This window comes from Nycticebus coucang, unplaced genomic scaffold (assembly GCF_027406575.1).
Source record: "Nycticebus coucang isolate mNycCou1 unplaced genomic scaffold, mNycCou1.pri scaffold_54, whole genome shotgun sequence".
In the NCBI taxonomy this organism is placed as follows: Eukaryota; Metazoa; Chordata; class Mammalia; order Primates; family Lorisidae; genus Nycticebus; species Nycticebus coucang.
Window position 1 is genome coordinate 134,873 of NW_026515584.1, and position 13,463 is coordinate 148,335.

General features: G+C 38.8%; 1 protein-coding gene across 1 annotated transcript in view; it reads left to right on the top strand.

Moving 5' to 3' along the window:
• LOC128579436 (POTE ankyrin domain family member B-like) overlaps positions 1–10,360 on the top strand; it is an 84,026-nt gene extending 73,666 nt beyond the window's left edge. Inside the window, exons 13-14 of the mRNA XM_053581533.1 lie at positions 7,357–7,450; positions 10,136–10,360. Coding sequence (XP_053437508.1) covers positions 7,357–7,450; positions 10,136–10,326 — 285 coding nt within the window. The 3' untranslated portion in view covers positions 10,327–10,360. The remainder of the gene's footprint in view (positions 1–7,356; positions 7,451–10,135) is intronic.
• Positions 10,361–13,463: the final 3,103 nt, after the last annotated feature.

Below are 13,463 nucleotides of genomic sequence, written 5' to 3' on the forward strand. Positions count from 1 at the left end.
AGAAGATTGTTTAATTTCCATGCCTTTGGGTGGGGTCGAGCATTTTTGTTAGAGTTGAGTTCCACCTTTAGTGCCTTATGGTCTGAGAAGATACAAGGTAAAATTTCAATTCTTTTGATTCTGTTGGTAATTGTTTTGTGTCCCAGGATATGGTCAATTTTGGAGAATGTTCCATGGGGTGATGAGAAGAATGTATATTCTTTATCTTTGGGATGGAGTGTTCTATATGCGTCTATTAAGCACAGTTTTTCTAGGGTCTCATTTAAGTCTCTTATATCCTTGTTTAATTTCTGTTTAGAGGATCTGTCCAGCTCTGTAAGAGGAGTGTTAAGGTCCCCTGTTATTATGGTATTATCAGATATCATATTGCTCAGACTGAGTAAGGTCTGTTTCAAGAATCTGGGAGCATTTAAATTGGGTGCATAGATATTTAGAATTGAAATGTCTTCATGTTGTATTTTTCCCTTGACCAATATAACGTGACCATCTTTGTCTTTTTTGACTTTAGTTGCTTTAAATCCACATGTATCTGAAAATAAGATTGCAACTCCTCTTTTCTTCTGAATTCCATTTGCCTGAAAAATTGTCTTCCAACCCTTGACTCGGAGCTTTAATTTGTCTTTTGAAGACAGGTGTGTTTCTTGCAGACAGCAAATGGATGGCTTGTGTTTTTTAATCCAGTCAACCAATCTATGTCTCTTCAGTGGGGAATTCAAGCCATTGACATTTATTGAGATAATTGATAAGTGTGGTAGTATTCTATTCGTCTTATTTTGTGAGAGTCCATTGCTTAGTTTTGTCTTTTGCATCAGTGTGGAGGTTTGGTTCTGTCCTTTAATTTCTGAGTTCTTACTTTGCTGCTGATCCATTGTGGTGGTCCGTGTGCAGAACAGGTTGAAGTATTTCCTGTAGAGCTGGTCTTGTTGTGGCGAATTTCCTCAATGTTTGTATATCCGTAAATGATTTGATTTCTCCGTCAATTTTGAAGCTTAGCTTAGCAGGGTACAGAATTCTGGGCTGGAAATTGTTCTGTTTAAGTAGATTAAAGGTAGATGACCATTGTCTTCTTGCTTGGAAAGTGTCATTAGAGAAGTCTGCAGTCACTCTGATGGATTTGCCCCTGTAGGTCAACTGGCGCTTACTCCTGGCAGCTTGCAGAATCTTTTCTTTTGTTTTCTTTGGACAGGTTCATCACAATGTGTCTTGGAGAAGCTCGGTTAGAGTTGAGGCGACCTGGGGTCCGAGATCCCTCCGAAAGCAGTGTGTCAGAATCTTTGGTGATATTTGGGAAATTTTCTTTTATAATATTCTCTAGTATGGCTTCCATTCCTCTGGGACATTCTTCTTCCCCTCTGGAATTCCTATAACTCGTATGTTGGAACGCTTCATAAAGTCCCATAATTCTGACAGTGAACGTTCTGCTTTCTCTCTCTTCTTTTCTGCCTCTTTTACTATCTGAGTTATCTCAAAAACTTTGTCTTCTACCTCTGAAATTCTTTCTTCTGCATGGTCTAACCTGTTGCTGATACTTTCCATTGCATCTTTAAGTTCCCTGATTGACTGTTTCATTTCCTTCAGCTCTGCTATATTCTTTTTATATTCTTCATATCATTCATCTCTTATTTGATTCTGTTTTTGGATTTCCTTTTGGTTATTTTCCACTTTGTTAGCAGTTTCCTTCATTGTTTCCATCATTTCTTTCATTGTTTTCAACATGTGTATTCTAAATTCCCTTTCTGTCATTCCTAACATTTCTGTATAGGTGGAATCCTCTGCGGTAGCTACCTCATGGTCCCTTGGCGGGGTTGTTCTGGACTGGTTCTTCATGTTGCCTGGAGTTTTCTGCTGATTCTTCCTCATGGGTGATTTCTTTTATCTGTTTCCTTGCCCTAATTTTCCTTTCACTTCCTCTTGCTCTTTAAGTTCTAGTGCCTGTGGACTGTGGTCTCAGCTGCTTGGGAGGCTGAGGTGGAAGGAATGCTTGAACCCAGGAATTCAAGGTTGCAATGAGCTGTGAACACTCATTGTGTGCACTCCAGGCTGGATAACAGAATGAGACTCTGTCTCTCAACCGTTGAGGATTGGAGGTCCCAGTTCCCCAAACCCAGCTGACCTGGTTCAATTACTTGGCTGAGTCAAGTCTCAGGGCAGCAAAGAGAGATTTTATTTAGGAAGAACAAAGAGAAAGTTTAGAGCACTTCCAAAGAGAGTTAGAAGTCTGCTCAGCTTCTTAATGGTGGATCTATCCAGCACTGCCAAAGGAGTGTTGAAATCTCCGACTATTATGGAGCTGGAGGAAATCAAGTTGCTCATGTCTTTTAGAGTTTCTCTTATAAATTGAGGAGCATTCTGGTTGTGTGCATAAATATTCATAATTGGAATCTCATCATATTGAGGATTACCCTTAACAAATATGTAGTGACCATTTTTGTCTTTCTTTACTTTTGTTGGTTTAAAGCCTATTGTGTCAGCAAATAGAATTGCAACACCTGCTTTTTTCTCATTACCATTTGCCTGAAATATACATGACCATCCTTTCACCCTGACTCTATATTTATCTTTTAAGGTAAGATGTTACACTTATATGCAGCAAATATCTGACCTGACTTTTTGTATACAGTCAGCTATACTGTGCATCTTTAGAGGACACTTTAAGTCGTTCACATTAATGGAGAATATTGATATGTCTGGTAAAATTTTGGGTATCAAGTTTTTTGAAAGTCCAGTGGACAATTTTAGTCCTTTCTCCACTGTGGAAGTTGGAGTTTGATCAAAGTTTCTGAGTGAGTTCTTTTATTGGTAGAGGATTGGGGTGTCACTATGGAGGATAGTTCTGAGAATATCCTGGAGTACTGGTTTGGTCATGGCAAATTTCTTCAACATATGAATGCCATAAAGGATTTAATTTCTCCATCATAAATGAAACTCAGTTTATATGGATACAGGATCCGGGGTTGAAAATTATTTTCCTTTAGGAAATTAAAGGTCAAGGACAACCCTCTTCTGGCTTTAAAAGTTTCAGCAGAGAAATCATCCGTCATTCTAATATTCTTCCCTTTGTAGGTAATAGATTTCTTGCATCTAGCTGCTTTCATTATTTTCGCCTTCATATTGATACTAGTGAAGTTAATTATGACATGCCTGGGGGATATCTTGTTTGGATTGAGTTGTGCTGGGGTTCTGAAACTGTCTGCTGTCTGGATTTCAGAATATCTTGACATACCTTGAAAATTCTCTTTCATAATTTCATGAAGAAGGGCCTCTGTGCCTTGCAAGACCTCTTCATCACTTTCAGTGATTCCAATGAGGCGGATTTTAGCCTTCCTCAAATTATCCCAGAGCTCTCTGAGAGAATGATACATTTTTGCTCTCATTTCTCATCTTCTTTGAGAGTTTGGGAGTGTTCAAACACCTTGTCTTCAATGTCAGAAATCCTTTCTTCTGCCTGCTCCACTCTGTTACTGAGGGATTCTACTGTATTTTTCAGATCTTTGAGGGCTGCAAATGCTTGCTTCAGTGCATCAAAATCTTTGGTGGTTTTGTCTTTAAATTCATTAAATTCTTGAGACAATGTTTTAATTTCTCCTCAAATTTCTAATTCTGACTTTTGAATTGCTCTTCGGATTTCTAATTCCAGATTTTCCTCCATTCAATTAATCTTGTTTGCAATCCAAATTCTGAATTTGATTTCTGACATCTCAGCCAGCTGTTTATCAATGGGATCTTCAGCTACATCTGCCATATCTGTCCTTTGGGAGTTGTTGATCTATTCTGGTTATTCATGTTACCAGAATTTTTCCGCCAATTGTGCCCCATGATTACTTTACACCATTTGATTTTTCCTCTGGAGCCTTGTCGAGGACCCGTGCAGTGCTACAGCCTGAGATGTTGGGGATCTATTTGATGTGGTGGGGCTAAGTGGTTCTGTCTTGTTTTCAGCTGGTCTCTGTTCACCCCTAGTGAAACAGTTACTCTGGGTTGAAGTATCAGCTGTGGAGTATTACCAGCAATTAAGTCACCCCGCCCCCCACAGGCAAGAATTGGAAAAGAAAATCAAACTTTCTTACAACCACACACCCAGGGCACCATTTGAATAGTCCTCAGGCAACTGGCTCAGTTCAAAAGGTCCAAATCAATTGTGTCAGTTAGCACCTGCCTCAGGTGGGAGAGTTTAAAAGGTCTCTGGCAACTGGAATGCAGGGGTCTGGTGACAACTCAAATATGACTTGCTCTGGTGCTCCGTGAATTCTGGAGGACCCACCCAGCAAACAGATTAGTCTGGGAAGTTTGATACCTTCTTCCCCATCTTGAAGTTCTGTCACACCCAGTCACTGCTAGCCCCGCAGGGCTGTGACCCAGTCAGTTGTCTCCAGTGAGCAGATACTCCAGAGGTTTGCACCTACCTACATCACAAGGAAGTCTGTGTCTGCTCAGCCAGGCTACTGCTCGCTGCCTCTATCCATTAGGGGGTAGTGAGACCTGTCAAACTCAGGTGGTTGATGGAGGCTGGGGGGTGTTCACTTTGTTCCAGCTGCACCCTAGATTAATGTTACTGGCCTAACAGAACAACCTTGTTGGAGTTTGTTTCTGTCCCAGCTAAATTCCTCTGCAGAGGAGGGGCTGATTTGAATTCCCAGAACCTGTGCCTCAGGCCCTGTCTTTACTCCTGCAGGTTTTTATTTGCAGCATGTTCAGCTGTCAGCTCTAGCCTCCTGTCCTCCTTTGTCTATAGGCTGATGATCCCCTGAGGGCCGGGTGCGTCTTATGCTCAGTAGAGTGGTCCTCTTGGTCAGCCCACTCTGGGAGTTTCCTTGTTCTGCGCGTGCTTTTTCTAGTCCTCGTGTTCCACCCAGGCCAGTACCGCCTCAGGCAAACCCTTTACTCATGGGGCCTGTGTTTCAGTCCCAAATCTGTTCCGTGGTGGTTGCCATCTGAGAAGATGCCTGGCCTCCTTTGGTTGCCCAGGGAGACAGGGGGAGTTGCTTTGGGAAATCTGAGGGTTTGCCTTTTTGTTGCTAAAGATGACTGCTGCTCTGTGCCTCGGGGCACTGCCGCTGTGGCGTGATTCCCTCTCAGCTGACCATCGTCTCCTCACTCCCATGCCACAGAATCAGCTCTGACCAGCTGCAGTCCAGGTCCTGTCCATACCCCTCGAGAAATCACACAAGACTCTGGACTCCTGGGGGACAGGCCTCCAGACCTCAGAGTGAGAGTGGAGGGAAGTGCTGGGAGCTCAGAATTGCAGGTCGTAACACGAAACTCATTGAGACCAAATGATCACATAAACATATACAAAGGCTACCAGACACACGAGCCCGTAGATGCACAGACAGAGATAGACATACAGACAACACCCACGACAACAGCAACAAAAAACAACTACAATAAAAATAGTGATAAATGTAAAATAATTGAAAAAAAAGGAAAAAAGTCGTGTTCATAAAAAAGTTAAAGAAATAAGAAAGGAGAAATTAAAATTAGAAAAAAAGTAAATAAAAATATGTCTATAAAAATCATAAAAAATAATAATAGTTTCCTCACCAAGAAAATGGTGAGGAAAAAAACAGAACAAAAAAAAAGAGAAAAAGAAAAAAAGGCACCAATCACAAAAAATATTATTCTTGTACATATGTAGAAATATACATCTGTATGTATGATGTAGGGATCAATTTTCAGAGGAATATATTTATAATGCAGTATATTTTCTGGACACCAGGAGGCGCTGTGAGTGGTTTCCAGGCTTATACCTGATTCACAGTTTATACTGTTACCACCTAAGCACCCTACCTGGCTGATCGCCATTTTGGAGTTTTGGTCAAAGTTTGTCACCTAAGAATTGCGCAACCTCAGCTGCTCTGTTCCAGATGGCACTCCTGTCCGACCTCCCAACTCGTTGCAGCAGTCCATGCTTCACAAATCTTTCCACTCTGCTCCGATGTTCTTCTACAAACTGGCGACTGCAGTCGGCTGTGGGGAAGGGTGTTGGCTGCTGGTGGCTCCCGTGGCTGCTGACAGGTCCCGTGGCTGGAGCGCTCGGGGACCTTATTCTCAGTTTTGTGGTTCAGAGTCTCCCTTTTGAATTGGAACTTTTCAGTCCAGCCACCTGCCAGTTTGCCATGCAGCCTGAACTGCCAGCCCCCTCCAACATTCCCCACCAGGGATGCTCTGGTCTATTTAATCACTCCTGTTGTTCTGGGGGAAGGCGTCTGACATTTTGGATAGTTCAAAATGTCTGTTTCCCAGGCGGTATCCCTTCCCTTCAATTTTCCATTGGGTTGCCGAGCTCTCTGTGGTTTTGAGTGGCTCTCCTTTCGGGTGCCATCCTCAGGAGTACATTTTCGTAAGTTGTGTTTTGCCAGTAATTGGAAGCTGCTGTCCCCCGTAAGGGAGGGGCCTGCCAGCCAGCATGGCCAAGCAGGGAAAAATCTCTACAACAGTCTGTGGTTTTAAATTACCCCTCATATACAGCAGTCTGCCAATTCGCTGAGTGTCTCCAGCTGTCCGTCCACACCAATAATCCACTTGTGGGAAAGGTCCAGACCACTCTTCCTCTCACCTGATGACTTGGGAGAGGTCGGCTACATGTCCGTCCCATCTGCCATCATGCTCCACCTCCATCCTTCACTCTTTATTAAGGCTTTCCATACTTTCTTGAAGTTGTTTCCTAATTGGGAAGGAGTTGCACAGTGTATGTCCTGTTTACTTGCTTTTACTTAAACATAAACATAAGGCAAGTTGTTCTTATCAGAGGATATCTTTTTCTTCAACAATTTTTCCTATCAGTAAATATTTTATCACAAAACATTTTGATGTCTTCAAGGCCTTGTTTAGCTAAATGAAGCAGCATTGACATTTTTGAGCTCATACTCGACATGATGTACTCCCAAGTTGCCCATTATGCCAGTATCTAGTGTTACCACTGACATATTTCTAGAGTGAGAAATATTTTAAGGATGTAATGCCAGAAGTATGATATCCCATGTATTATATTTTTCACAATGTTGATCTGTGTTTGGAGGAGAATGCAAAGTAATGTTATGGAAGGTGAAGTAAGTTCCTTGTTGCTATATAACATGAGTTAATGTTTTGTCTTTGAATATGTTTCCTTTGGCTGCCTATGCTCAATTTACAGAATCAATAGCCATACACAAGTGGAAGGTAAGGTTCATCTCAAGAGCATATGTATAGCTGCAATGCTTTGGTTTTCAAGACATTCTTCTTTCTTTAAAGGTTAAAAAACTTTGATCTTAGAGTAGATAATTCAAATATTTTTGACAAAAATGATTAGGAAATGTTGATACCACTGATTTTAATTATAAAGTACTTTAAACTCAATGTTGATGTTAATTTTAACAGAATTTATCAGAGAATCTTACCAAGGAGGATCTTAGTGGTTCTTCTTGGACTGGCAATTCAAATGGATACAAGACAGTACCCAAACAAGTAAAGGGTAAGCACTACAACTTACGGGAAATGTCATGTGAAATAATGTTTATTGAAGAACGTGAGCACCAAAAACCATCTTGGCTTTTAGATATGTATGGTAGAAAAAAGAAAAGATGAAGCAAAACAGTGATAAATTGTATGTCTTCTCCGGTGTCAGCAACAGATGATGAAATCGAGAGTATCACTTAAGGAACTGAATCTTTAGTCCCATCTCAGTATAGTGTGAGAGCTGAGCAAAGACAAGAAATCAGGAAGAGGACAGCTTTACAAAAGGGGATGAAGAACTGGGAAAGCAGACAGTACAGAGAGTACATGGAGAGAAAAGGAGCAGATGGATGTAATGTCAGGGTGGTACAATAAAATACTTCTTAAGTAAAAGGTAGATTAAAGTGTTAGGTGGGAAGAATGTAGTAAAGATGAAGATCTTCCAGTGCCAAAATGAGTGAGACAAGTAGCACCAAAATCCTTGTTCTCCCTGTGTTTCTCACTGTTTGGAAGCCATTAAGGGCTGAGGCCCCTGTTCATGCAGAGCTGTTTGATGGAGTGTGGAGCTGTTACGTGTAAGCAATTTCATGTCATATAAAGTGATGTTTCTTCATAGCATATGGTTCAATTTTATGGAAGTGGATAGAAGACAATGGGGTTATTCGTGGAGAGGTCAGGAAAGCTGTAGCCCAGTAACATTCCATCAGAAATATGGTGATTTTAAATGCCATTTCAGTGTGGAATATGTGACTGGGAGAAACTGGTGGCTGTATTCCAAGGGCTATTTTTAGGTAAAGAAATGTGGACTAATACTCTTTAAAGACCAGATATTCTCAAACATTAAGAAATCAATGGGGACCATGTTAAAGATGCACATCGTGATTGAGCAGGTTTGTGATTCTACAGTCGTAATGCATTCTCATTTGTTTCCAGTACTGTTGGTCCTCAGAACGCCCTGAATAACTAGGGCATAGAGTTCTCTGTAGAGAAATGTGTAGGAGGCACCATTGAAGAGCACTTCCAACCTAGAATCAAGGGAAAGCATTATTTTGTTCTTATTTCTGAGCATTTTTCTAGCTGGAGGATAACACTGAATGATAGAGAAATTGAAACACTAGATATATGATGTTTTGCTAAATAAAGAGGAAAGAGGTGGTGGAAATAATCTATCAAAAGAATGCAGATGGCAGATTGCAAGATTTTTTTTTTTTTTTGGCAAAGGAAGAGGGCTTGTGAGTGGGCATAGAGGGAAGAAGTTTAGCGAGGTAATTTCTCAGTTAGTGATGAGCAAACATGACAGAACTCAGTTCAGGTGGCTTCAGGAAATTTGCACACACAGAGAAGATTGGATTACTGCAGCTCCAGAGATTACTGGAAGGAGGAGGAAGTGCTGGATTGGGGCAGAACACAGGGAGGCATTTCTTTTCTCCAGAAGGATCAGGCATCTGAGATATATGTTGCATTGATACTAGTTAATCAGATCAGGTTACTTTGAACAAAGATGGCTGGCTTTTTTTGCAAATGTTATTTTTTTTTTCTATAAAGTAGTTGTTTCCTAATTCCCTTAATGTGAGATCTTCAAGAACACTAATTTTAGAAACAGTACACTTAGCATTTGATTCAATCTGTATAAAAGTAAAGTATGCAAGCAAAATATGTATCCCCAAATATTCTGAAAATTTAAAAAAAGCCTAAAAGCTTATTTTTGCCTCTTATGAAATTTAATGTCATGTTCAATGAATATTCTAGTGATTTTTGAATATAAAAATTCATTAACATCTAGTAATTCTTTTTTAAAAACATTTTAACTTTTTTTTTTTTTTTTTTTGTGGTTTGTAGGGCCAGGGCTTGGTTTGAATCTGCCACCTCTGGCATATGGGGCCAGTGCCCTACTCCTTTGAGTCACAGGAGTCACCCAAGATCTAATAATTATATGGCCATTCAGTGTTTCCTTTTTGATAAATAGTTCACCATAGATAGCTCAGTATATGTAATTTCTCACATACCTCTTATATGAATTGAGAAAGAAAATTAACAGCACAAAAGTAAGAGGACCTAAGAAATATTGGTATACTTGCGTCTCTTGTGGGTATGGAGAAGATCAAATTTTTAAAACTGCTATTCTACAAGGGTCTAGCCATGCAGATCGATTGAACCCTTTCTCTAATGAGAAATGGACTATGCCCTCATCTGAACTGTCATCATAGCTGTGTTTCTTCCTAAATGACGTCCACAAACTGAAGAACTTGGCAGTTAATTGCAGCCTATTGTACAAATGATGTTTTGGGTTGTAGTAAAGGCATGCTGTAAGCTTCTGCCATCGGCCTTGCCTTTTATGCTCTCTGGGTCATGATTTGCTCCTTCAAATAAAGACCACTCTTCACTCTTCTGTATGTGCACTTTTCTATATGAGTGATTTTCATTTGAAACATAATCTCACTTTTGAAGTTTTAACTGTATATTATATTAAACTTGTATTCCTGTTGTCTTCAGTTTTTGTCTGTTATGCTCCTGTCTGCCCATAAATCAATCAATCCACCAATAAAAGAGAGAAAAAGCAGCCCGAAACCTAAAGTATTTATTTTCTAAGCCCAGCTTGGGGGTTCAGCTCAATAGGAACTCTCCTCCACTGTATGTTTGGCTTTGTCATATTTACATTTACACTGTCATTTACACTGATTTCTATGTTCTCTTTGTTTTCCAGTGCATGTTAAGACACAACCTCAGTATCAGGTAACAATATTCATTCAGGAAATTTGCACACACAGAGAAGATTGGATTACTGCAGCTCCAGAGATTACTGGAAGGAGGAGGAAGTGCTGGATTGGGGCAGAACACAGGGAGGCATTTCTCTTCTCCAGAAGGATCAGGCATCTGAGATATATGTTGCATTGATACTAGTTAATCAGATCAGGTTACTTTGAACAAAGATGGCTGGCTTTTTTTGCAAATGTTATTATTGTTTTTGTTTTTTTTTCTATAAAGTAGTTGTTTCCTAATTCCCTTCATGTGAGGGAATTATTTTCTGTACATTGTGTGAAATTGTGGTTTACTTATGATACAATTTGTTTCAAAGCTCACTGGGCGCGATGCTGACATAAAACCTCCTACTCCAAAAAAAGGAGTACAAAGGATTAAAGTTAAACCAGCTGCAACAGGTAATTTTCTTTTGTTGTTGTTGTTGTCATTCTGCCTCCCATTGTTCTCTGATTTGGCATCCCTGTCCTTGTTAGGGAAATGACAGAGGTGAATTTGGTGACTCCACAACTTTCCAAGTGCTTCTTGGAATTCAAATCTTTACGTAGAGGAGCACTTCATGTTAACATCTCAGTCATGTTTAACTTTAATTATTCCATCTTACTGATTTTACACTGATGATATCAAAGGAAGTCAGATGATCCAATTAGTAGAGTATATTTGTGTGAGAGGGTATCCTTATTAGTAAAATAATTAATCACTCCTTTATGAATTTTTTTTTAGTTTTTAATTTTTCATTTATTGAGAGACTTTTTTTTGGTAGTACATATTTATTTTGGTGAAATATATAAAGCAAGTCTGGCAGAATTGTAAGAGAAAGTTGCGAGTCTACAAACAAAGTGGGAAACTTTTTTAAATGAATTTTCTTTTTTTTATTTTTTTTGTTAAATCATATCTGTGTACATTAGTATGATCATGGGGCACCATACACTTGGTTCATAGACCGTTTGACACATTTTCGTCACACTAGTTAACATAGCTTTCCTGGCATTTTCTTAGTTACTTTCCATTATGAATATTTGGTAGACACAGTCTTAAAACCGTGATCCTGAAAGGTTAATAGTACAAAATAGTCCTTCCGTACTATTTACGGAATATTACACAGAAATAATGAACACCTGGAATTGTCTGTACATTATTTCCAAGGACTTTCAAAGTTTTGACAATGTATGAGTCTGGTGATAAATATTGCTGAGAATTAGTTTCTGGGTCATAAAATTGCACACAAATGGTATACATTGTATATAACATTCAGAAACTTCTTCATTTGCTCAATATTACATTTTTTTGGATCTGCTGAGAATGACACTAGTATCCTTGTTTAAGCTCTCTGTGCCATTCCAACATATGTGTACCACACTGAACTGAACACTGAATGCAGATTAAAAATGTAAATGTGATTGGGGATCCATAGGATCTTTTGTATACAGTAGGTTGTAAATATTAAAACTTACTATACTAAGCATTAAAATGGAAAAAATTATAATGCAAAACCTAGATTCTTTTATTTATTCCATAAAAATCTACATTTGTGAATCATTTCTGGAACCATTCATATATTTCAGAAGTGCATTTATTTTGCAATATGGCCTGTAAGTCATCTTCTGTTTATTCATGTGTCCCTGGAATTTATCTTCCCTACAGTATTCACTGTGGTCCCTCTCCAGGGCCGTTAGGATGATTAAGCGGTCCTTGAATTGGTAATATTGTAGTACCTTAGGTCTCACATGGGGCTTTCACAGTCTGACTTTTTCTCAACTCTCCATTTTAGCCCATACCCTGTGTGCCTGACTTTTCACTAGCATTACTGAAATACCTCTGGGAGTGCCCTCTGAGCCAATTCCTCTTTTTTGGACAAATGCACATCCTCTTTCAGGCTTCTCTTTCCTCCTGCTGCTTCCTGTCCTGCTCTCCCTTTCTCCTGGCCTCTCCATCTTTTCACCTTGCTCATCTCACCCTGTACTTGTCAGTTCAGACATGACCTCTAGAAAAGCCAATCTCGATGCATCTTATTCATTTTCCTTTAATCACAGTATAATTATCAAGTACAATAGATAAAAACTATGTGCCCAACAATGCTGTGGAATATTGTATCCTACAGCCTTTGGATCTGGGGAATAGAAATAAATAACTTACAGTTCAGGTGGGGAAGGTGCAAAAGAGAAATCCATAAGTGCTGAGGATGAGAGTAGATTCAGTGAGAGAGTAGATTCCTGTTTGACCAGGGAAAGAGCTGTAATTAACAGAGTCTTCACATAGCAATCTGTGTCCAAAAATAAAGAAGGAAAGAATGAAAGAAGAGAGAAGATTGAAAAAGAAGAATAAAAGAAGAGAAAAGAAAATTAAAAATTGAATGAAGATTGTCAGCCTATTAGAGGGAAAGCATTTCACACGTAAGTCACAGGGCATACACTGATTATGGTATGAAAAGTAACAGCAACTTACAGAATAACATATGCAATGCTTCCCAGGTTTTATTAAGAAGGAGACAGGCGTACACAGGGATACTTGATATGTTTTTCTGGATTGAAAAATTTTTCTTTGTTTATGATGGCTATGTCATGTATGTTGGGTGGATGAATTTCTGCGTGAATCTGTGATCTTTGTGAGCCTTCTACACACTGATGCCTAGTAGTTTTCTGAGTGGTTTTTTAAGTGTTAGATAATTAGGAATATTTTTTAAAGAAGTATATAGTCTGCTAAAGACTTAACTTCATCTAAACAATCTATAAAATAAAAAGAAATTTAGCTTTCTATCCATTTTTATAAAGCAGATAGCTTTTACCACATCATTCTAAGAAACTCATTATTAGATTAACTAGGAGTACTTTTTAAGGAAGTATATAGTCTGCCAAAGACTTCATGTAGAAATTTAATTTATAAAATAAAAAGAAATTTAGCTTTCTATCCATTTTTATAAAGGTAATAGCTTTTACCATCATTCCAAGCAACTCATTATTAGATTATTTAGGAGTATTTTTAAAACAAGTATATAGTCTGCTAAAGACTTAACTTCATCTAAACTCTCAATTTATAAAATCAACATAAATGTAACTTTCTATCCACTTTTATAAAGCTGATACCTTTTATCACATCATTCTAATCAGCTCATTTAAATAAATTTATGAAATTTACAGTATACGACTTTGTTACGTCAGAAGAAGAGGAAGAAGAGCCTGAAGGAGTTGAAAATGACCAGCCACAGGTATAAACAAATTGACACTTATGTTCCTGGTTTAATACTGCTTTTTTACATGAATAATGTGGCATAGTCC